We start from the raw sequence: 26552 nt of genomic DNA on the forward strand, positions 1-26552 counted from the left end.
CTGCACTTACTGCACGGCACGGCATGGCACTTTGACAAAGCCATGGCAGCCTTGCACATCCTCTCATTTATGATCATTAGAACTTGCCACTAAGAAATGACTTGGAACAGAGGAAGTGTCATCTTGAAGAAATACATCCTGAAGCACAGTTTGGGACAGTTTTTAAGTCCTGCTTGAAAAGTGGGACATGGAAATAACGTCAGGTAGAGGCCAAAATAACAGAGAGAGCTACAAGGTATAGTAACTCCCTCCTTGAAGTGAGAAAGAAGAAATAACACGTTTTGGGCTATTCTCAGCATGAACACATATAATATAATGCAGGACTAGAAATACTAACTGATTCATCCTTTATTACACCATGATTCATTCATTGACAGGGACAGGACAGGAAATTGGGAATCTTAGTTGCTACTTGCCTATTCTTGCTAAACTAATAAACTCCTTTTTCACAGTATATGTCTAGATCTTTTCCCACTGAAGCCAAAGGATATTTTGCCAAAAATTTGAAGGAAATTTAATCTATGATATATTGGAATATTTTTTTTCACTCAATATCTGTGCCAAATAAATGTTTCTTCAAAATCTGCCCTTCCCCAGAACAAATCATTTGGTCATGGGAGTGATAAGGAACAGCTTGACTTGAGAAGCAATTAACCAAGTTTTCAGCGCTATGATTTGCTTTCTGATTATGTCATCACCAGCCTGTGAAACAAAAATATATAAAGAAAATACAATTAATGTTCTTCTCCTGTACTCTATGTTAATGCTTGCTACTTAGTTCACCACTACTATGCCTTAAAAATAAAATGGATTTCATTTACTCACTATAGTACGTAGCAGAAAGTGCACTAAAATTATTTTCCTCTTAAAAGTACAAGCTGTAAAGGCCCATTAAGATATAATTACTGCCAAAAAGGCTTTTTACATTTCCTTGAGATAAGCTGCAGTAGCTTAGTCTGAAATTCAACTTCCATTGATTCAGGATTGCAGAACGGCATGTTTAGATAATAAGTAGAAGGATCTCAGATAACAGCCTGCGTGAGTCATCAGACCATGGTGTTTAGTCTGAGAAAGTGTGTTTATCTGAAGGGCTCTTGGGACTAATATGGTTCCTCTTCAAAGCTTGAAGCAGGGGGCAAAAATCATAGTCCTGGAGGTTGGCAGGATAAACATGTCCTGTGATTTGCTAGCAATTTGAGAGATGGATTTCACTACAGAGCACACTGCTGTTGTCAGGTTGAAAGCGTCTGCTTGAAAATGAATTCATGTGCACACAGCTCCAGACAAAGGAAAATCTCCCTGAAATGACATGCCATCACATTTTAAGACCAATTTTTCAAGTCTCTGATGCACACTTGGGAAATATATAGGTGCACTAAGTTTATCATAAAAAGCTCACATTTTAACAAGCAAAAATTGGTGTAATAATCTTGAAATGTACTAGCACTGACAGGTGCACAAATCCATTTTTTTCTGCATATTTGCCTGCTTTGTGTCTGAAAACAAGTTTGCCTTTTCCACATTGGGTCACCTCAGATTGTTTTTCAGTGAAGGGAATTCTGCCTGATGCTCTTTTAAAGTTTGGCTTGAGGTCTAAATATGGAGATGGGGTAATGAGTCATAAGGAGCAAACCTGTGGCAAGAATAAAACCTCCTGTGTCAGTCAACAGTTTATAAATATAGCAGAAAAGATAACTGCTGTGTATGTTCCACAAGGAGGAATTCAAACTGGGTTCCAGAAGTAGCAAAATATTTTTAAGTTAGAAGAGAAAATGAGAAAGTGTAAATGAGTGAACAGAAGGTTTCTGCGACTTCGTGTGGAGGCTTTTTGTGCACGGCTGGAGCAGTTGGGGGTTGTCAGTCTCTGATGATAACTGTGAAGGGAACTGAACAAAGAATAAAAGACTGGAGGACTGAATGTCCTTTCATTTTCACCCACAGGTATTCTGGAAGTCATAGAATTTATACTAGTTTAAATCAATTATGTGTATAAGCAGATGAAGTTTGTGACTCATTGAAGAAGGAAAACCACCGGAATATCTGCTCTCTCCCACCAAGTCTTAAGGTACAGAGAGAAATACATAGGTGTGTTTCAAGGGAGAGTTACTCAAGAAATGTCTCAAGAACAAGGTTGAACAAGACACTCCGAGCTGTCTTTACAGTTAATAGTTTGCATTTGCAGATTTCAGTTAAAGCTTTGCTGTTTATTCCATATGCCCTATTTCAGTCTACAGGATCAAAAAAAACCCCTCAGAATAGAAAATAATTCTGTTCTCTAAACATGGGGATCTAGCGTAATGTTACGTTCTCTAGCATATCTCACCTAGCTTCAAGTTGGCTCTTGAGAAGGCCATGAGTCTCCCATTGATTCTTTGGCATATTTAAGCAATTCTTAAGCAAATCTTCAGATATCTTAGCCTTTCTGAAGTAGAACTGGATACCTGTGTTTAGGCTGCTGAATTCCACCTTTAATTACAATAAAAGGTTGATAGATTTATGCACCACTATTTGCATTTTCTCCCTTGATATTTTCATTTTAGTGAAAATTACACTTTGATTCTTGTCTCAGTGTTCTAGGAAAAGAGATGTAGAAATGCAAGATTTTCTCATTGTATTTATTGCTTAGTGTAAAGTAAGAACAAGTCAAACTTTAAGACATTAGTTAGAAGATAATCATACATCTTGGCCTGAAGAAGATAGAACAGGTCATACATAAGTGATTTCAGGGAAGAATTATGGAAAGAAGAGCCAAAGGCATCAAGGATAGCACCTTCTAGCAGCAAATAGGATCCTTAAATATAGACATCTTCTTCTAGATTCAGTTATGCCATTGGAAAACAAAACCAATATGAATTCTTGAAATTCTTCAAGGTAAACTTTTTTTGCCTGAAGTTGATTACAAATTGCTCAGACGGGCTCCCCTGGCAGGCCTAGTGGATGGTGAAAAACAGTGCTAGTGAGTTCAGTGAGCAACAGCTACTTACATGAGCCACAGATAACCTCAGAATATGCCTTGCATTGCACCTTCAATGAAAAACAAATATTATAGGAACATTAGAGGATAACCAGTGATGTAGAAAAGAGGTATCTGGAAATCATGGAATATCAATCTGCCTCCTGTGAGGAGAAATCTGTCGTTTTCAACAGTGTCTATGTGTGTATAGGAGAAGTGGAAGATCAATAACTGGATGAGCAACTCTTGTGGTTCATTCATTTTTTTTGTTTTTAACTTTGTTTGACTGTTTTTTAATTTCCAAAAGCTGAAAATCAGAAAAGTATTTCTGAAATCTCATCTATGTTTTTGACACTCCAAACTATATCTACCAGTAAAAATATTGAAGATTTGTATCCAGTTTCAGATACAAAATCAGATGTGGATTTTCCACTCTGGACTTGGCAATAACAGAACTATATTAAGTAGTAACAAATCACAACATCTGGTCAGTGCTTGAGTGTTCAGTTAGTGCATATGCACAGCAGGGAAGGGAGAAGCATATGTGGTGGAACATATTTTATAGAAGAGTGACCAAATATATTAACCTCAGCTGGTCTCTCTGTTGACTTATTGTGTTTCCCAAATAGGGGAGAATTAGAATTTTTGCTCCTTGATCTTCTAAAGAGATTAAAATCGTGACACAAAGTTGATGATGAAGTATTTATGACTGTGAGGACACTCAGAGAGAAATGAGATTTCCACTAGATGATTTAGAACTTGCAACACCATCTCTGACTTTACACGAAATCCACAGAGGCTATCACAGAGCACACCATCATCAGAATGATGCTTTGGGTTTTTTTTCAGTTTGAACTTGAGTGAAAGTAATGTTAAGCCCTCTGTAAGGAAACAGGCTGTTTTAGCTGTTGACTTCAATGAGATTTGGATTAGGCCCTAATTTCTTTTAGAGTTGTATAGTGAAGATAGAGAGGCAGCAAATTCAAAAAGCCTAATAAGCATTTGCCAAAACAAACAACTAAATCCAGGCTATTTAGCCAATCTGAAAAATAGGTGCCTAGGAAACTGGGAAGAGCTTCCAAGAACACCTATACTCTGAGACTAGTTTCTTTGATAGTAGTCCAGAACTGGAAGTACAGGGAAATTTAAAGCAGAGATTTTCTTGTATCAGTTCAACTTGGAGCTTGAAGTGGTATAGCTATACCCTTGCTGTACAATGTCATAGGCTGATATATCTACAGAGTATGGTGCTACTGGCACAGGCCTCTGCTTGCGCCAAAATCTCTGCATCACATTTCATTATGTGGTCATTACATGCTCTAGGCCTCTAATATTATAGACATTTTGGTCCCTTTTTGAAGCAAAACTTTAAAACTCTCCAGCCTTTCTCAACTGTTCTTATCATCAGCTTTCACTGTATACATTGTTCCGATTTTCTCAACTTGCTTTAAAGCTGTCAGTTCTGATCAAATTCATAGTATTGGCAATACATTCCTCCCTGAAAATCTCAAAATAAGGTTTAAGTGAAGTTATTTAAATTCAGAAATAAAAATTGTATTGTGTTCTAAGGAGAGTTTTTTTTTTAATTGACTTGACTGACAAAATAAGAACCTCGCTTAAACTGGGAAGCTTAAGTAGCTTATTTTCAGCTACTTGTCAAAAGGTCAGTGCAAAGGGATATTTTTCCCTTCCTAATCTGAATCTAAAAAATCTTTCAATGGGGTTGGCCATTTACCTCAATTTTTTTTCCAATTTAAAAGAAGCTGGCAGAATCATAGTTCTAATGAAAAGAAGGTGTGATTTGACTTTTTTGGAAGAGAAGGAAATTCTGACCATCTGGTTCTATATTTTTTCAACAGTACAATCTTTAACGTTTCTAGTAATAAAAATACCTGGAAAAAGTCAAAGCAGAGAAGATGATTCCTCTTGGTTTTTACAACATGCTACTTCTCCAGCTCAACCCATTACCTTCCCAGTTCAAAATAAGAGCACATTATCCATTTTTGGTTCATTTATTATCCATCTTTGCTTTCATTTGAAGCTGATTTGTTTCCTCTGTGTATATGGTATCTGTATGACAGTTGCAAATTTGAGATTAGGTAGTTCATCTCTGTACAGCTCTGTGAGTGGGAGCACAACGTAAGGAGCTCTTTATCTTCTGTACGCTACATGAAATGAAAGGTACAGTTGCCGTTTCTATAGTTTGCAGAGAATAAATCACACACCCTCCCAGAGTCTCCAGAGAAATAAAATACCAGTAAATTGGAAAGGCACCTATGAGGATGAGGAAATCCTCTAGAACATTTTGCTCTCCTTTTCTTGCATTAGCAAAGAGCTGAGTAGAAAAATTATGATTCATCATTACTCTTGATCTCTGGATAAAATGTATTTTACTTTTTCGCCCTTTAACAGTTCCACAAAATCGGACTATAGAGAATTAAGCAGTAGAATAAGTGGACTTAGATGGTGAACTATAATAAAGGATAACACAGAAGATTCCTAAACATACAGGGCTTTACCAGACTAAATAGCTAGAGATATAATTCCCCTAGTAAGTGCATACTAATGACATTATACAGCTGAAGTTAGGTTCAGATTTCCTGAGTCTGCAAAGATGATCCTCTTCTCCATCAAAAGTACACGTATTTTCAGCCATGTTAATCAGCAGCAACTGTGGTGTTCCTTCCTCCCCATCCCCCGTCAAATCATGGCTGAAGCTATCCTAGGATTATTATGCATAAGAAACTTCTGGGCCTGTTTCAATAATAAATTCTAGGTCAAATAAATTCAAAGCTTTGGAGTGTTACCTTGAAATCTATCTTAGATTTCTGGAGAATCAAACACTTTCAGAGGAGATTCAGCAGCAAGTCCCCGGTTAACTGCTGGGACTATATACTTTTTGTTCAAGGAAGAATAATTCATCTTTTGATTCCTGAATCTTGGTTGAGTTCACTTTGAAATTGGCCTATATTTCATTCACAAGTGAAACTCATGCAAACCATAATCCCTCTGAACTACATTTGACCTGATGTAACTTGATGCTGTTCCAATTCTCAGCATTTCCACTATTTGCAGTGCCCAGCTTAGGGGCACTCAGATATTTGGAAAGCCTAGATCAAAGCTTCCAGGCTTTTATTTCTTAAATAAAAGAAATTTTTATTTCTTTTTTTAAGGACCTATGGTACTTGGACTGACTCGTTCTTGTACAAGGTGCACATAAACTGTGAAAAGTGGTTTCTTGTGAAACTATCAAAGCCTTCAAAGACAGCCCAACTCACACCTTAGAAAAAGATCAACCTGCTGCAACGTTTTGATTAAACGATAAAAAAAATTTAAGACGGATAGAAAATAAATTGAATCAGGTAGAGCAACTCTTGCATTTAACCTTTTGCTTTGCCTTACTGTCAGTGAAAAATGTACTTAGTTGACTGACAGCCATGTACACATATATATACATGCTATATGTATACTCTATGTTGCTTTTGGCAGTAAGACCTTTTGTTATGGGTGAACATTTGATGATAAAATGTAACACGAGGAGAAGAATGGTAAAAAAATACTTGATCTATAAGTATACTCAGATATCTCTGTAATATATAGAAAAACAGGAACAAAAAATATTTGAGATAAGTGAACCGTAGCATTCGTTCATTCCATGATTGTGACAGATGTTTCTGCCTACAAGAGAAAAAGAAATAATTTTTATCTTCTACTTAATTAATTTTGTCTATCTCTTCTGGTCAGATTTTGAAGTTCTATTATACCAATGAAACGCTCCTTTAATCTTCTCCTTTGTTAACTCTTCAGTGTTATTCTGCCACTGCTCCCTTTGTGTGTGAATAGGAAAGCTTGTTTCTAGCCCAGTGACCCACCTATCTGAGGTTAAGATCTTTGTTTTTATCTCTGGTAGAAAGGTTTACATTGGAAAACTACTTACCTGTCCAGCAGTGTCTAGAATGTCCAAATAAGCTGGTTCATCATCGATTCGGACTTGAGTTTTATAGGCATCCTCTGAAAAACACGGTGCAGTACTGCTAAGCATAGGAGTAACTCAGAGGGTTGAAAATGAAATGGCTTCACTGGTTTGGAGTAGGCTGTTCTAAAGCTCTCCCGCCTGACCTAACTTTGCTTTCTTTCAAGTCAAAGAGACACCTTTTCAAATCCTACCAGTGCTGAAAAGTGTAAGCAAAAGGAAAGTGATCTAGTCTTCTCTATGACATAGCCCCAAATATTAAAGCAGTAAAGGTGCCTGTGTTTAAAAGGAGAGCACAGACCATAGGTGCTGCTTAACTCACAAAGCTTCAGAGGCCCTGTATTCGTTTACGCACCAGGATGGTTTTTACTTACCGCGGTCACACTTCCACAGAGGCTTTCAAGTAAATACTCCTATTCTGAGCTAGACATTTTCCAAGTTACTGGGAAAATCTCCCTTTGGCTGAGGGGGGCTTCTACATCAGTTTGTCAGAACAATTAATTAGGACTCGGTACCTCTCTGCACAGTATGCAAATGGATTTTTTTTTTAAATAAATTCTGTAATCAGTGTCCTCACACTCATAAGGGCTGGAGGGGAGTGAAAGGATAAGCTGTGCTTGGTGGACCATTCCCTAAGCTCATGATTTCGTCAAACTAAATTTGGAAGGAGAAAAACAAAAAACGTGAAATAATATTTACATAAACTATTTTCTTCACCTTTCTATTTCACTCCCCTCTCATTTGTATTTCCTTCCTCAGGTTAAATGGACCTTAGATACTAGGCCATGCTTATACTCAGAATTGTCCTAGAAATTATCTGTGTTTAATTAAACAATAATACAAAGCAGTCTGAATGGTCTGGGTGACTGGTATTGCACTTTGGCTGTGCAGTGAGGCATGAAGAGGAGACAAGTGCATTTAATGCACCCGAGAAGTGTCATTAATCAGCATGAGCATATGGCTGGGCCCCATCCGATAGCTCAATCCTGTAAACTCCAACTGCCAGAGAACCATCAGGACTAGGCTCTTGATAGCATTATACTGCAGGTAGTAGGCATTATGGGGATATTCAAACTTGTCCATACATATGTTTCATTACGTGACACATTATAAAAGCATAAAAACCACATTTGCATCTACAAAGAAGGTAAAATAAAGCATTCAGATACGAAGAATTCTGCATGGCCTTAACTCTGCCCACTTCTGCGTACTCAGTAGCAGGCTATCTTTAATAATATAATCACATACAGTAAATTCCATGAATCCCTCATTTCTTTTAGGCCACAGTTCAGTAAACTACTTTGACACCTACCATGCTTTAAATAAATACCTAATCCCATTGATATTAGGATGACCCAGAGGCTTAATTAAATGTGTGATACATTGTCTTGCTGAGCAGGGCCAGAGCATTCCAACCAGCATATGTTTCAGTCAACGGATCTCTTTCTTGGGGTTCCTGGAGAGGAAAACCAATGCCAAAGAGGGACTGTATATGGTGAATTAGGCTATTTACAGTTCAGGCAATCTATTTGGATAAGACAATGTTCCATGTAGGAGAACTGTTACCTTTTAACCAAAAGCAAAGATCAAAATACATGAAAATATGCACAATCAAATGCTGATATTTCCTTCATATAAATATTATTAACGCTATAAAGTATAATTAAATGTCTTGACAGGCAGGTGGGTGCCTATTTGCAATACATTCATGTATACACAGTTAACATACAACTCACATAAATTTAGCTTACGCTCTTGGCTCTGCAGCTGGATACCCTAAAGCCAGCGTGCTGTGGCCCTATTTCTCTCTTCACTTCAGTTTTAATACAGTAGCTTCAAAGGAGTTACTGCAGAGAGACATTTGCATAACTAAATACAGAACTTGGACAAAAACGAAGCTGGAATCTAGAAAATTCCTGTCTTATTTGCTAAGGAAATGAATTAGGAGTCCAGGGTTGGTTATAAACAAAAGATTCACTGGCCTCTGTGAAAATAAGTCCTAGCTTTCAGTAAGTAAATGGGCAGGCATCTAAATGTCTAATTCCCTGCTGAGCTACTCCAGGTGTACCCTGATACCACGCCATACGAATCAGTAAAGTTTTAACTGCGAAAAGCTGGAGCAAGGCTATAAGACTGTGTTTACAGCCCTTTTCCTTTGCAAAGATAGCACTGAACATGCAAAATCATGTGCTATTTCCATTTATCTTGTGCCAAAATGCTGGCCCCCAAGCAGTTTATGTTTTGGTATGCCAGAATCATGATCCTATTTTCATTCTTTAAATATGCTAATTTTTTTTTTTTTCTTGTTGGTGAAACATATTCTACTGAACATTGATCAAATACATTACGTTAAAGGATTTTCTAGGCAGTTGTGTTTGGAAGAAGATTTTTATTTATGGGATTCGTCTTTGCTCTAAGAAATGTAGAGATGAAACAGGAAGAAGATACAACTTTCATTTGTAATATTCTCTGTCTGCGTATGTGCAAAAAGCAGGACAGGACAGATGATTATTTAAAAAAGCTATGGGGTGTGCTAAGCAGGGGTCTCCTCAACCTGTATTTGAATGGGAAAGAAATGGGGGACTGAACACTCACTTTTCTTATGGTAATCACTTAAGAGGATGCTCAGACTTATCGGGGGAAGTATTATTCACAGCCCACACCTTATATGAGAGTGCTGATCATTGCAAGGCTCTCCCAGCCATGGCCTACCAGCTTGTTAGACTCAAACACAACAAGCCTTAGACTTTTGGGAAGCACTGACTCTATATCAGAGTGGAAGTGGAAGTGGAAGTGGAAGTGGAAGTGGAAGTGGAAGTGAAAGTGTCAGAGCACTGACTCTTCCACTTACTCTATATCTGCTGATGTCCCGGCCTACTAGGAAAATTAATATTTCCAATGCAGGAGATAGAAGAAAGATGCCTAAATTGAAAATGTTGATTCTATCTCATACCATATGGACCTAGAAGACCAGCTAAGAGGTAAAATGCTGTCCTGATGCTGTCCTTGTTCTACCATTAACTGTTTTAAACTGAGATTTCACCTCAGGAAGTAATGGAGGTAGAGCTGAGTAAGGGATTATCTAGAAAAATATCTTTATCTGACTTAGCTGGACTATAGGGAAAAGGCACGAACGTGGTAAACAAGAACGTCCTGGAGATGCCTATATGTTGATTCAAGCACTTTCGATCCCTTGGACCTAGCCAACATATTTCTGTTTCGTCAGTAACTCTAATTCTGCTAATTAGAAACCATGGAGTCTTTACATCTTTCCCAAAGGACTTCAAAACAGACTACAATGTGGCTAGTCTTCTATAGTCCAGGCAACATAGCGCACGTTATGGTCACACTAAGGGAACTGATAAACTCTGAATTAAGATCAGAGAGGAACATGTTGTTAACAGGTAGACAGAGAACAGATGTGAAGATGTCCCAGTGAAATGCCATGTGAATGTATACGAAACAAAACAGGAAAATCAACATCAGGAGCACTAGCAAGCCTATTGTATGATGTGCTCTCTTTAAAAATTATTCATATTATTACAAGTGTTCTCTGGTATTTTTATACTATTTACAATGAGTGAATTAATTACATTTGCTTTCACTTAATTAATTTATATAACGCTCGGTAAAGTTAACGTGGAGCTGTTCAACACGTGTGTCTGGATTTTACATCCTACAGCTGTAAGGATAGATCTTTTAAAAATGTATTAAAAAGCCAAACTCTGGCTGGAATTTCAGCAAGTATTAAGATGAGGCACAAAAAAGAGAAGAGAATAATAATTAGCCATTTATATTTCTTAAAATTAAATTCAATATTACTAGCCTGTGAATTTAGTTATAAGATCCTAGACATAGTTTTAGCTAAAATGCAGCAGATTCAAACAGTAATTCAAAGATACACTGCAAAAATGAGCACTTGGTAGATATCAGAGAGAAAAAGGAAATAGAACTCCTGAACCATTACAGTCTGTATATCAAATAGCTGACTTCCAAACTGAGTGGTTAAAATATCTGACAAAACTTAATTTTTATAGGAAGTTATTCTCTTTTATATAGATATAAATACAGATATAGATATATAATCGCATAGATATGAAATAAGTGCTTCCTTAAGAATTTCATTTTCTACAAAATATTAAAACTTAGAATGAAAATAGGTAAAATTTTCAGCTTAAAAATTATACCATTTGACTTGATTTATTGTTGAACATCTTCTATTTTCCAAGCGGTAAAACAACAATTAGAACCAACTGGCTCCAATACTTTTTTATTATTAATTCTTTCCTGCTTTAATGAATATCTCATTTAAAGCAAGAAGAAATGTATTTTTCAAGCAGCATTTTTTACTTATTTTCTTAATTGTACTACTGTCCTTTGTAGTATTATATTTCAAAATGAAATAATGAAAAAAAAATCGTCTTTTCGGTAAAATGAACACATTCACTTTTTTCAGTTTCCCTTTTTAAAGGATATCATTCTGAAGACAGAAGAACAATAATTAATGCAAGCTGAAGCTTCTACCAATTATCTCAGCACTGGAGAAGCAAGATTCATAAAAAATATATCAAACAGCTTTTTCAGCTACGAGCAGGTAACTGCTTCAAGACAAATAGACTTGGATGGTGTACAACTTAAAGGGGAGCTGGAATGGACTTTTCATCTGCATGAGAGACATGTTCCAGTCCCTGAAATATAGGTCAGTTGCCTCTTTCTTCCACTAGTTAATTTTGCCTATATTTCTTCCAACTAATATTCTCTCATCTTCTCTATCTTGTAGACAATTAACTGCACTTAAAAACAATCAGATTTTCTCACATATAGATGAGCCAAAATATGTTTTATTTGGCTGAGGAGGTGCCAATCCAGCAGAAGGAAGTCCAGGCTCAGTCAGTCACACCTGGAGTTCTGCCTCTTGCTGTTCTCCTTGTGTGCCAAAGAGACAGCAGGAGACACAGCTCTAAGTGTGCTTTGATTATCTGCTACATATGCATTTTAATTTAGAGATGCTTCTGAACGTAGGACTGATCATAAATCTGGGTGAGTGAGTGTTGTTTCTAGTTAAAGCAAGGAATTTTTAAGAAGAGAGTGAACGGACAGGAGATAAAAATTTGCATGTCATAGGAATTGCCTATCAAAACATATTGGTCTTATGATTTCCCTTTGCATATAATTATCTTCCTGGAGTGGCCTGTTTTATAATTTGAGTAAGCATTGCTATCAGCATTTTGCAGACAAGGATACCAAGTCGCAGAGGTTGCCTTTCTATGAGCTATGCACACATGATAAGCAATGAATGGCCTATGTCAGTAGAACTGACATATTTGATTACCTTACACCCTGTAAATACTCATAGATAGGGCTATCCTTAAAAATAAGGCAAGTAGCAACATTAGGAATGTACATACCACAACAGACTAATAGTCACAATACTTAAATAAATCTCCTATTTCCACTTCTGCATATTGTTACACAATTCTTTATTATACCAGCAATTAGGAATATTTCAGGACATCCTTTACAGTACTCGCTGCTTTTTATTTCTCAGTATTGAACTGCTTTTGCCACTGTACTGCCATCTTTGTAGCTTGGTCAGATCTTTCAGATTTTGCTCAGTTTTGTGTTATCAGCAAAAGTTGCCCACCCTGATTTATAATAGCCAACATCATTCCAGGCAGAACAATCTTGCTGATGGTTTACAGAACACAGAAAAGTTGACTACTGCCTTCCAAAACCCACAGATGGAAGCTGTTTCTACAGTAAACACATACACTTTGGGCATCTCTGCTGCTGTCTACATTTCAATGAAAGAGAAGCAGAAAATTGATGGAGCATTCCAAGTAGTCAGTACCTCTCTCTTAGGCTTGCTCCTACAGAAAGAATATAGTATAGGCCTTGGGAAAATTAAAATAATAAGAGAGAAAACAAACCATTCCTTTGTTTAGTGTTTATCATAAGAGGAATTCATACATTTATTCATTATACATACAGTTACATGATGAGAGACACAGCACTTTGTTTCAGTTTTCATTTTAGCATTCAAATTAGCATAAACATATTTTCAGATAAGATATTAAACCAAGGTCTTGGCCACATATGTCTTCAGAAAAGATTCTGTAATGTTGTTTTCAAATGACCTTGCCAAATTCAAAAGCATATTACTGCTATGTTCTCCAGCTCTCCTTACTAATCTCAACTGAGGATTCAATTCTCCATTTCCTTTATTTAGACCTGGTTCAGCATTATGACATGTTCTTAAATAAATACCGTGTTCCATTTTAGATGTTCCTGTATTGCCAGTGGTACTTAAAAGTGAAACCTTAAGTGTTCATAAAATATTTTATGATCTCAAGGAGTAAAGATGCAAATAGAAATATCATGGGATATTTCTATTCTGTAAGTCTGAAAATAGAAGAGCACAACACCTCATTTTTCAGCAAATTTTGACCTCCTAAAATAAGCAATGCTAACATCTTCAGTGGAGAACAGAGGCATAGTCAGGCTATGCCCAGGTTCTCAATAAACTTATGCCCTTAATCCTGCTACTGCTAATGAAAAGTAGCGCCCAAATACCTTGAGAAACAGGACCTAGATTACCCACAAACCATCAAGAATGACTGCAGCACAGTAAAGCTTTGCGTTTAGGCCTAGTGAGTCCCATGCATTCTGACTATTTATTATTATTACTTTTTAACTGAGCCGTCTTCATTTTCATACTATGGTCTTACTCCTTTCCTGACTGTACGCTATCTGTGTCTGGTTTCAATAATAGAACTAAAAGCTTCGTCAGCGTAATGGGCATTCTGTTTGGTTCTCACCTCACTGCAGTGCTTCCCCGTTAATGCCATTACGTATCTGTCTTAAAACAACTGCTCTGAAATTAAGTTTCTCCCTTTTGTTGGGCTGCTTAATGTTTCAGATGTGTATAGTGCAGGGCAAGACTGAAAACAAACAGCTGCTGCAGGAGCCTGATTGATTTTCAGCATCGGGTACTAATGCTCCAGCTCTGCCAGTGACCTGAAATGCACTCCGTGCCTTCCAAATTGGGAAATGGGTTATTCACTGCGCTTTCTGTCTTCCCTTTTTTTGTGGTCACGTCTATAGATATGTGCAAGCATCTCTTCCTCAATGTCAGCTTGCAGTTTCATTACTGTGGTACTCTTTCATTCTGTGCTGAAAAGGAAGGGAAGCACAAGCAACTCAATCTCACTTAGTCTGTGATAGGCACAAAAAGAAGCATTATTTGTCCTCTAAAAGGTGTATGTGAACAGAAATCTGAGTGAATTGGAATCTAAGTCAGAACTGGTTTGTCTTCTCCCACTGGCTCCTTATTATCAGGCTGATGACAACAAACTTGTTCGAAAAGGAGACAGCAATGACTTTCTACTTCCAGCCAGCAGTGGTCTGGGTCACCTTTAAGAAGCACCAAAATTAAGAGTTAATTTATGGCAGAAAAAGTTGTATAGGAGAAGTTTCCATCTACAAGGTCTCATCAAGAAGGAGACAAAATATAAAGTCAAATAGAAAATTCAAGGTGAGATCAACTTTCAGGCAAATAAGGTTAAGCATGTGTGATCTAAGTGGCCAGCAAGGCAAACTGATTGCTACCTTCTGCAGTTGTACAGCACCTTGCACAAAGTTATGGGGACTCAAAAGTTATTGCACAGTGCAAATACATTATAACAACAGTACATATGAACATAACACTTTCAGTGTGTGTTTGTGGTAGCACAGAAACCATCCAAACCCACCCATCATTGATTACAATACCAATGCCAAGATCCACCTTTTCCACTACTACTTGTCCTTGGTAAAGTGAACACTTTCACAATATTGCCTAGGATAAAACAATCATATTTCTTTTACTTAAATTTAGACTCAAATATTCTGATGAAACAAGTCAATAAATCCTTTAACTGTGAGTACTAGTATTGATGGGGGTGCCTTACTATAGTGCTTATATATAATATATATAGTGCTTACATAGTGCTTATATACAACGTGTGTGTCTGTATGTGTGTTTGTTTAGTTATGTATGTATTCATCTACATATGCAAACATAGAGAAGCATAAATGTCTGAGAGTATCTGAATGTGTAAGATGACAATCACAGAATCATAGAATCACAGAATGGCTGAGGTTGGAAGAGACCTCTGGAGATCATCTAGTCCAACCTCCCTGCTCAAGCAGGGTCCTCTAGAGCACATTGCACGGGACCGCGTCCAGGTGGGTTTTGAATGTCTCCAGGGAAGGAGACTCCACTACCTCCCTGGGCAACCTGTCACCCTCACAGGGAAGTTTTTCCTCATGTTCAGATGGACCTTCCTGTGGTTCAGTTTGTGCTCGTTGCCTCTTGTCCTGTCGCTGGGCACCACGGAGAAGAGGCTGGCCTCATCCTCTTGACACCCCCCCTTCAGATACTTGTATATATTGATCAGAACCCTCCTGATCCAGGCTAAACAAATCCGGCTCCCTCAGCCTTTCCTCATAGAAGAGATGCTGCAGTCCCCTCATCTTCTTTGTAGCCCTCCGCTGGACTCTCTCCAGGAGTGCCACGTCTCTCTTGTCCTGGGGAGCCCAGAACTGGACACAGTACTCCAGGGGAGGCCTCCCCAGGGCTGAGGAGAGGGGCAGGATCACCTCCCTCCACCTGCTGGCAACACTCTGCCTAATGCACCCCAGGAGACCATTGGCCCTCCTGGCCACAAGGGCACACTGCTGGCTCATGCTTAACTTGTTGTCCACCAGCACTCCCAGGTCCTTCTCTGCAGAGCTGCTTTCCAGCAGGTCAACCCCCAGCCTGTACTGGTGCCTGGGGTTATTCCTCCCTAGGTGCAGTTCCCTGCACTTGCCTTTGCTGAATTTCATGAGTTTCCTCTCTACGCATTTCTTGACCCTGTCGAGGTCCTTCTGAATGGCAGCACAGCCTTCTGGTGTGTCAGCCACTCCCCCCAGTTTAGTATCATCTGTGAACCTGCAGTGAGTGCACTCTGTCCCTTCATCCAGGTCATCGATTAACAAGACTGGACCTAGTACTGACCCCTGGGAGATACCGCTAGCTACAGGCCTCCAACTAGACTCTGTGCTGCTGATCACAACCCTCTGAGCTCTGCCCTTCAGCCAGTTCTCAATTCACCTCACTGTCCACTCACTGGAGCCTGCACTTTCTGCGCTTGCCCATGAGGATGTTATGGGAGAGGTAGTGTGAAAAGCCTTGCTGAAGTCAAGGTAGATAACATCCACTGCTCTCCCCTCATCTACCCAGCCAGTTGTCCCATCAGAAGGCTATCAGGTTGATTAAGCATTATTTCCCTTTGGTGAATCCATGCTGACTACTTCTGATCACCTTCTTGTCCTCTACGTGCTTTGAGATGGCCTCCAGGATGAGCTGTTCCATCACCTTTCCCGGGATGGAGGTGAGGCTGACTGGCCTGTAGTTCCCTGGCTCCTCCTCACCCTTTTTGAAGATTGGGGTAACGTTTACTTTCTTCCAGTCCTCAGGCACCTCTCCTGTTCTCCATGCCTTTTCAAAAACGATCGAGAGTGGCCTAGCAATACAATAAATTAATCCATATGTGGAGTACTAAAAATGTATAAAAATATTTACCTAGTCCTGAAAAGATTTAGGCCAGGAGCAGACTGAAGATCAAAAAATTTTCAGTACAGATGACTTCTGCTACGATACATAGGCTTTTTTAATACTAGTAGTATATATATATATTTTTTTACTATTTATAATATTTTGCTTTCCAGTTGCAGGGTTTTCTTTTTTTTTTCCTGCCATAAAATGCAGGATGCGACGATCAGTTATTAGTAAAAGCAAAATACATGTTCAAAAAGCCTTTGAAAAGTAAAATCATTAAGAGTTGCAGTCAAATTCTAATTACAATTCATATAATTAAGATGAAGTCTAGAAAACAATGTATCCCCTTCCTTCTTTCTCAAAGACACACGTATGGCGAATTTGATTTCCTTATGACATAACAGCATATTGTGAAATGTAGGATTCCCTTGGAAGTGGAGTAGGCCACCCTGTATTAATAACAGCAGACTTCTGAGAGAGATGCTGAGGTACAGCAGAGATTTGCCTAGAAGACTGACAAAACCTGTTTGAATAATTTGGCCCAATGAAGTCACTACCAGTACTGATGTAAATACTGTTTTCAACAAAGCCCCCATTTATGGTTTTAATTTGCAAACATGCACCAAAGTGACTAAATTTATATAAATATTTATAAAGGCTATGACTTACTGCTCAGAAAACTCACTCCACACTTCATCAGATCTCGTATCAGAAAACTCACTCAACACTTCATCAGACCTTGTATTACAATCCTTCAAGCAGGCTAAATGTTGCTTATAAACTGTCCTCCCTATAGGAATAAGACTATTCGTTTGGGTCACGAATATTTTTTTCAGAATCAGTTCTATACAAGAAAATATGATTCCTTACAAATGCTAATATTTTGGCAAATCGATTCTAAAGATAACTCAGGCAAATTGTTGCTGTAGCACTCGCTTTTCTGTTAGAAACCACTTACAATATAGATTATGCTACTAATATTTAATAAAGGCATATCATTACTTTCTCTGCTTCCAGAAAAATGCCAATTACTTCAAAGATGTATATGAACAAAGTGAACAAAGTACTCCTGTTTAATCAAAACATGATAATTAACAGGAGTCTCGGTATCCTTATCTTGGGGAACAAGAATAGCAGGTAGCAATTTCACTACTCTTTCAAGTCTGTGATTGTGCTATAAAGTGGGGGAATCTGACAGCTATGAATTCACTTCCTGCCATTTCAGGGGGAGTAATTAACAAGTTGACTACATCTGTGTGGCTATTAGCTTGGTTGGGGCTTTGGATTTAGTAGGGTGTAGAAGGCTGCTGGCTTCTATGAAAGAAAGGTTAATGGAGACATTTGTCCTGTGACAAAGAATTTTGAACAGAGCTAGATAAATCATCCACCTCTATCTAGGATATCATACCATGAATATCTCCTCCAAATTCACAGATCATTTTAGGAGGTATTTTTTATAAATCATAATATACAAGGCAGAAGAAATCTAGTTTTCCACTGGTGATGCTCTTTAAGAAGATGCAAGTTTCATTTCAATTCAGCTTATGATCCCAATCATATTGGTCATGCTTGCATACGCATTGTGATACCTCTTAAACAACCAGAGGGCTAAAGACATAGAATGACTTAGGTGTTCACTCCAGTCTCAGTCATCTAGTTCACAGGATCTTTGAATCTTCTCCTCAGTTGCCACATAATTTTGAATAGGATAGGATGGATTCTGCCCAGCTTTATAGCCTAAGGTATTCATCTGGCCTATTTAAGATGTATATGTTGGGATGAGATGAACCATAATCTAGAATGTCTGTACATTTATATTGTGAATTAGAGAACCAAGTGTGACTTCACTGTGGATTATAGTTCTGCATAAACAAACAAACTCACCTGCCTTAAGGTCATCAGTCAGATTGACATTGTGCTCACACTCAAGCTATAGACTAAGAGCTAAATACCCCAGATTACATGAGTGGCTTGATCCACTGTGATTGTGTATATCAGACTCTGCTAAAAGCCCTACAGCAGCAAAAACCTAAGAAGAGCTATTGTCTCAGTTTTCTACAGTCATTCAGTGTTTTGTGTATCGGTCTAAGTCTGAAGGAAGGCTTGAGAGTTTACCTCCAAGAGAAAGCTCTTTTGTGGTGAGAAGAAGTACTCTCCAAAACTTCTCCCCACTCCAGTTTAATAGATTTATTAAGTAAAGAGTTGGTGAATCAAACCGGGGGTAGAGAAGAATTTTTCCATTGAGTCAAAGCAAAAATATCAGTTGCTGAGATACAGGTCTTCAGCCTGTTTCTTTTCCTGTACGAAGCTGACCTGGAAAAAAAAAAAAAAGTCTATTTTGTGTAGAATAGCCAACAAATTTTGAATAAAGATTTCTATCCTTGACTAACTCTTTCTAGATTCTTAATATGACAGATATCATTATCAAAGGATTCTAATCTAGTTGTTTCCCTAACTAGTAGTAGTAGTAGTAGTAGTAATAGAGAATATTCCTCAGAATTGCTTTGATTTTGTCATAGTTAAGAGAAAAGTCTTTTTTGTCCTCCCTAGACTTTAATCTGGCTAACCAGTGCTTAAAAGTCTATCACAGAACACTGCTAAATACAGGACTGGAGTATTTTTCTTCTATGTTTAGCAGATACACTGTTAAGCTAGAAGGCATTGGAACAGGTTGCCCAGAGAGGTAGTGGAGTCTCCTTCCCTGGAGATATTCAAAACCCGTCTGGATGTGATCCTGGGCAATATGCTCTAGGTGACCCTGCTAGAGCAGGGAGGTTGGACTAGATGATCTCCAGAGGTCCCTTCCAACCTAAACGATTCTGTGATTCTGTGATTCTGTATCTGGGAGGAATATAGTGGCTATATACCACAATTTGATCCTCCACTGACACTTTGCTCATTGGAGAAGAGAAGATAGCCAAAGCAGGAATGTCTCTTAATTCTAACCCAAAGAGAGTTAAAGGAGATTGGATGATAATAAGTAGGAATCATTAATAGTTAAGAGGTAGGGGTGCTTTCTTCCATGCGACCATGCAGCATATGTCTCTCATGGCACCCACACAGCAGAAAGAGTTTTCTCTCCTGTTTCAGACATGGCAGGCAGATGTTGAACAGAGGTATTTGGGAAATACAGCGTCATTCATCCACTTGCTTGCTTTTTGAAACAGGGGAGAAAGGAAACATCAGTTCACTGGCTAGAGTATCAATTAACATCATTTACAGCAGGTAAAGGCTCTAACTGAGAACATAAAGAGTAAAATCATAGCAGGTCAACAGTTCATCTAATCCATTTTCCTCTTTTGGAAAGTGATCAGTAGCCCAAGGAAGCCCATGTAGTGATTCTTCCCTGGTATACTCTCTCAGCTTTCAAGTATCTGCACCTCAAGTGCCCTTCTGAGAGAGAAGTAGAATCTTTGTTTTAAATTGTCTTGATGGACTTTTTTCCTCCAGACAGTTTCCTAAATGGTTTTTGAATCCATGTGTACTTTTGGCATAGATAATTATCTCTATTCTCTTTGAGAACAGAGATCAGCTTGGGAAGGGATTTTTGTCTCAGAGGCTAGTGTCTAAGAGAGAAGCTAGGTGAGATGACTGACTCAGTTTTCACAAGCCACCTCTCCCAAAAGGAGAAGGTCTCTTTTCTCCTCTTTCATGTCCACTTATCCTCATGTTCCCCCAGTTCATGGTTCTATGCCATCTCCTGTGCCACTTCTGCAGCTTACTGAACTGTTTGCTAACTGATTCAACTCTCTAACCTGGTAGACAAAACAGGTAGGCCTATTTTGTTTTGGGGTGGCTTAGTTTTCTTCCGGACTAGTGTTGAATCAGCTCAGAAAGGAGTCCAGTGAAGCCAATAAGGCTGGGAGAAGGGGAGATGGGGGTGGGACTTCCTCCTTTTCTGCAGGAATGAGTTGTTAGATTTGGCTCATCTCATCTTGTAATATCAAAATCAGTTGTGAGCTTCCAAAGTCTGTTCCTAAGATGTGATAGCCCATGCGTTCTTCCTTGTTCATGGTTCAGGATAAAGAAACAAGTTACCTCTACATTGTGTCTCCTCTACATAGCATTTCCTCTACATAGTATTTCCCTGCCTGAGAAGTCACAGCATATTGCAGACACTCATATGTGAAGCTACCACCTGGTACCACCACGGCTGAAGTGCATCTGCCAGCACAACCGCTGCTTTATGCTTTCCGAGGGCGTGAGTGATGGACACAGACCGGCAACTGCATTTCCAAGATTAGACTGCAGGCCTAAATACTAGCGAAGGATTTCTGATTAACCTTCCACCTCTGAGCAGGTGTATTGGTGCAATGATAACAGGAAAATGACAGGTGCAGGAACAGCTCTCTGGGCCGGCTACTCCAGCCTTCACTAGAGAGACACAAACTGCGTTTGCCTGCCTGCTATAGTTTATATCTGAGGTATTAGCAAAGGAAAATTACTTGATTAAGCACTGTTTCCTGAGCCTCTGAAAATGCTAAGTGACAAGTAGCTGTCACCTGCTGTAAAAAGCTCTCAAATAATTGTATGATGAGTTGCATTTGTAAGAAAATATGTGACAAAAAAGTAGCAGACATCAAGTGTGTGCCCAGGATTTTAGATGTGAATCACCTTGGGTAAGCACCCAGAAATATAATTGATTGCTTAGGTTATATCTTACATGAAGTCTGCAAGCTGTTTAGATTTCACTAATTGGTGTATCAAGGAAAAGTCCTGGAAAAGAAAGTTTAACAGCAGAGCTATAGATCATGTATCTAAGTAACATCATATATTTAGAATGGGTCTGGACTGTTTCATTAACAGAGAAAACAGTGAAGTTCTCAAGAGAGGAAGGAATCAAAGATCACCTTGAACTAAGAATGCATACAGCTGAAACTGATATGTTGAGAGATGATCCAATTATCATTATCTGTTCTTTAAAGTGAAACTACCACCTTTTCAAATATTTATTTCCAAGAGAAATAGGAGTTTTTTTTTTTTTTTTCTAACAAATTGTTTTCACTGCAGAAAGAAAGATCTGCTAGGATTTTCCAGTCTCCACCCTCCTTCAAATACTTTGTTTCTCATTATGGAACGATATTATCACAGTATTAAGCAGAGGGCTGACATTTTAACTGCCTTATTGTAGTCTAAACTAATGAAACAACTTACGAGCTTCTTGCATTCCTACTTTCTTTGATGCTACTCCTTTTTTTTTCTATTTATGATTTTCTTCAGCCTTCCAATGGGAGCACCCATGCTGCCAGACACATACCAAGATTCTTTCTTTGCCCACCATAATAAGGATTCTGCACGGCCCTCCCATCTTATGTTTTCCTCCCTTCACTGACAGACAGCTTTCCGGACATTCACAGAGATACCATCAAGATCTGTGAAGATCTTCTTATACTTAATGGAAATACAGGTTTTATTCAGTGGCCCACATATAGATGTCTGTTTCTATTTAATATACTCTAAGGTATGTTGTCTGGTTTTTAGTTCCTGGATTAGAAGGGCATACATCCTCCAAAGGTCTTATATCATATCACATCCACAGGGGGCCAGATGGTAGTTCATGAGACCTATGGGAGACCTACAGCTTTGTGAATCAAGAATTTAAACCCAGGCAGGATAACATAGGGAATCTTCAATGGCTCTAGGAGCCTGTAATAAGGGAACTGAGTCAAGCCCTCAATTTCCATTCTGAAGTCTCCCTAAATCCAACATAAGAGGATCCTAGATACACAGCTCACATGCAGACATTTTAATTTAGGTCTCTGAATCTGGAGCTCAGTCCTAGCCTAGTAGACATAACCTCTGCTTGCTCATCTTCCTCCATATAAATCAGAGTGCTTTCTATAGGCATTATTAATTCCTTAATGAGACATATGATGCAGATACAAAAATGAAAACTTAATAATACAACACAAATTCAAGAATTTGGTTCAAATGTATGTTTCCATTTCCCATTTTATATAATGATAAATACGGAACACAAATATAGGTAATTTAAATAAGTCTAGAAAAAAAAGTCAGAAAACCCTTGGAGACACTCTCAAGACAAAGTGCAGATCATTTTTAAAAGTTGTTTATCCAGTCTCAGATAAGGCTAATAAATGTATGGAGAATGACAAATGAAAAGCAGTCACTACTGGTTAGCTCTAGATTATATGAAACTTGTAAAACAAAAAATAATTTTTGATTTCAAATCCAGTTTGAATGTGTGAGTTCTTGTTCCAATTACCACAAATATTTTACCTTTTATGGGAAAATGAGAATGAAAATGAAATTAGGGATGGAATACAAGCATACATATGTTTTAGATAATAGTAGAAATAATCTAAAAAATTTCATAAGTACCCTAAAAAGAAATTTGAACAGTACTTTTTTGGTAAGAGGTGTCTTCTGATATAGTAGATGTGTTCCACCTTTGTCTTCTTTCACTCTGTCATTACTAACGGCATCTTGATCCTATTATTTTGTCCTCTCCATTATAGTACCCTGACAATAAGTATGATATTCCTTGTACAGACATTTTGAGGATGTATTATATAAGCTCAGAATATTTTCAAGTCACATTTTATCTTTTTTTCTCAGATTCACCCACATGTTTCCATCAGTTTATTAAAGATGAGTTCAAATGTGTTTTATTTAATGCATTGGTGAATGCATTACTACATTAGGAAATCTCATGGAAATTCATGTGCTTAATGCCAAAGTGCCTCCCATCCCACACCCATTTCAATTAAAGCATGACATTGACACAGCCTTAATGCCCTCAACTGCTCATTTGACACAATCTCATGCAGTGATATCTCACCAAAACAGGAAGCTGCTTTCGCATCTCGTTTGCATTATGTATTCATTTTAAGATTAGTCACATGGCTAATGAGCATCTTGGAGGCTGTCCAGTTTGCCACACTATGTCATGCTTCCTTTCGTGCCACTCTACTTGCATTAACTCCCTGTGATACTGCCAAAGAACGTACAGAGTGTAAATTGCTCTCATCCATTTGTTCCAGAAAATGGTCACATTCACTGCCGCTTGGAAATTGTTCCCATTGTTGATTGCAATTAAATATTAAATGTGCACTGAAATCATTTCATTTTCATGAAGTGCTAACCTCTGAAATTTTGCCCACATATGCTCTGTCCAATACTAAAAGATTTTTTCTCCTTTTCCTCCTCATTTACTTACAAAAATAATATGTCCCTGTCTCAAAAGTCTGAACTGGAATGGCTGCAGCAAGCCTAAAATACAGAAATTATTCCTGCTTTATCTGGAAGTGGAATTAAATTCAAAGTCACAACATCAAAATTAACACTTCAAATATCCTTTAACTTTTTCAGTAACTTTGTTAGTAGATTTGCTCAATACTCTAAACAAATCTACAAACATCTATTCGTATATTTAAGTATATGCATATTTATTTATATTTGTACAAAATGTCAAGCAATTTGAGTTTCTCAAGATCTTAGAAGCTTTTCCAAACTATGATAGTCGGCTAAGACAAAGAGAGGTTTCATACACTAGAAGGGACCGTTTACTATGATCATTTATTCTGCCATGGTCACTAATCAGACAACTTCTCTTAATAAATTCCCATTGCAAGAAAAATGCACTGCTCAGAAAAACAGAACAAATAGCAGCCTCTTCCCTCAGAAAAAACCTCACACTAGTCTCTAAAAATCTCTGGTGTTCGATTGTCCATCACAACATTCAGTTAGTCATTCAAAAGTATAATTAGTCCCTCTATAAATGATAAACACAGGAGTCTGGAATTCAGGTGGGAGAAAAACATTACTCTAAATCTATTTTCATGGCTCTTTTAGGATGAAAATTAGCATGTTTGAGATGTTTGTATGTATCTGAAAGATACTACAAAGAAAGATACTACTATGAGCTTACCATATCATATAAGGTAGTGATTGAAATACTCTTTTAATAAATATTCTGCATTATCTCACATTAGCAGCAGCTATCTGAGATAAGCAAGATCCCCAGTAACATTTCAAAAATGTCAGTGGATAACAGAAAAATGTAAGCATAAAGAATCATTATATTCTAATCGTATATTTCTACTATATTGCTAGAGATATGAGTCACTGTAGAAAAACAAAAATCTAATGCGTAAGTAAAACAATCTCTAACCATAATGAAAAGGAGAGATAAGGAAATCCATATTCTTAGGGACTATGACAAAAAAGGGAAAAACAATGCCTCCGAATTTTTAATGATGCATGATCCTTACTGCACAGTGTTCAGAATAAGCTCTTCAGGGTGTGTTTGCAGGGAAGCAGAAGTGGGAAGGGGAAGAACATTTAGCAGCATATTAAATTTATATGACTTGTTTGTATCTCTGGTCAATAACAGCAAGAAATTTTCATCATAGCCTCATGCTAGAATAGGTAAAACACAGAAACATATTCTCATCTTTACTCTATCCTTAAAGCCCATTATCTTACCAGTTTACAGATGATGTATACTTTCCTAAAATGAGGAAAACATCTTCTAAGGGAAGTCAATTGCCCTAGCATATGCTTGCATGGAACCAGGAGTAGGTAAGGACATAAAATTTGTCCTTTATACCAAAAAAAAAAAAAAAAAACAAACCCCAAAACAAAAGAAAGTACTGTTTAGAATCAACAAGATTTGGAATTTTATGAAATAAAATATGAAAATCACTTGGCAGCCATTTATTTTTAAGTTCAAGCAAAACCGATTACAATTTCAACTATTAGTTTCCTGGTTTCAGGTTTCCTGTGTGTCTCTTATAATCACAAATAATCACAAATAGATCATTCAGGAAGGTTTTTTGGCTCTTTCGTATGGGCTGAACCTGGTTCAGTTTTGCTTTTTACTTAGAATATCACCCAAATTATATCAGTCCTATCCTCATACGCTTTGGGAATAGTTTATTGTTCCATCTTCCTTAGCTAGTTGCAAGTATAGTTCACAAGAATCTAGAGATGAAAAAACAGCTGAAATTGTTATTCTATTCCCATGTCAATGCTTAAGGTGGAGAGGACCACAGGCTTATTAGTATATACCAAAAGATGTCTGTATAACATGGAAAATTATACCTGTTTTCAGGGTACTATAAGAGGCCAAAAAGAGGTCAAAACAAGGGAAAAGTTAAATGACTAACATAGTTAAATGGATAGCAACAAGTTAAATGTTTATAGTCATTTAGTAGTCATAGGGAATTATTGAAGTCTTTCTTCCAAATTTTAAAGGGATCAGCCTCTGGGATTTGAAAGACAATAATGTTATTTACAAAGGTACCTCCAATTACTTTTCCTCCCTGTCTCCTCCTCCTAGTTCTATTAGTACATCTCCTAGGAAAATCCCCATCACAGTGCAAGGAGGTATAATATCCTTTCTGTCAGCACTGCCCACTTAAATCAAGGCTAAATTTGCATGGACAAGTACAGTGATTACTGCTACAGCATTCTCACACCATCCCTGAACAAAGAGACTTGTGCAGCTAGTGCCAGAACATTAAGGAAAAGCATGTAGGCATTTATTAGATTCTTATGTCCATGTAAATCAAAGGAAACAATAGACCTTACCCTAAAGCTTACCTGCAGCATAGTAGACTTAGCAGGATGGTTAATATTTGAAATTTGTGGATTATCATTCTGTCATATAATATAATATTTTTGTTATTTTCATAGGATATCTTCTTCTCAGTGACGTTCACAGAAAGCACTATGGCTTAAAACATCCAAGACAAATAATACCACAGGTAGGCAGAAAATGTTGTTTTCAAAGAAGTACACTAAGATCTGAGGGTGTGTCCAGAAAAGCTCAGGACAGCTCATGAGTTCCAGAACTAGGATACAAATTGCTGAGAAATTAACCAGGGACCTAAAATGCATGACACAGAAGAAAGGCAATATATTGATTTTTAGAGAGACCAGTGATTTCAGACATAGCTGAAAAGCTGTGTTCACTTTTATGCTCTCCCACTCTGCTGGAAGGTGAGAGAATGTAAAACGTAAAGGTTCATTTCATACATGACCTGGTTTTATTTTCTTTCCTCAACACGTGCTGCTGG

General features: G+C 37.8%; 1 protein-coding gene across 1 annotated transcript in view; it reads right to left on the reverse strand.

Annotated features, from left to right (window-relative positions):
* LOC104138509 (GTP-binding protein Rit2) overlaps positions 1-26552 on the reverse strand; it is a 184439-nt gene that overhangs the window by 96161 nt on the left and 61726 nt on the right. The window contains exon 3 of the mRNA XM_009666151.2: positions 6891-6964. Coding sequence (XP_009664446.1) covers positions 6891-6964 — 74 coding nt within the window. The remainder of the gene's footprint in view (positions 1-6890; positions 6965-26552) is intronic.

Source organism: Struthio camelus, chromosome W (assembly GCF_040807025.1).
Source record: "Struthio camelus isolate bStrCam1 chromosome W, bStrCam1.hap1, whole genome shotgun sequence".
In the NCBI taxonomy this organism is placed as follows: Eukaryota; Metazoa; Chordata; class Aves; order Struthioniformes; family Struthionidae; genus Struthio; species Struthio camelus.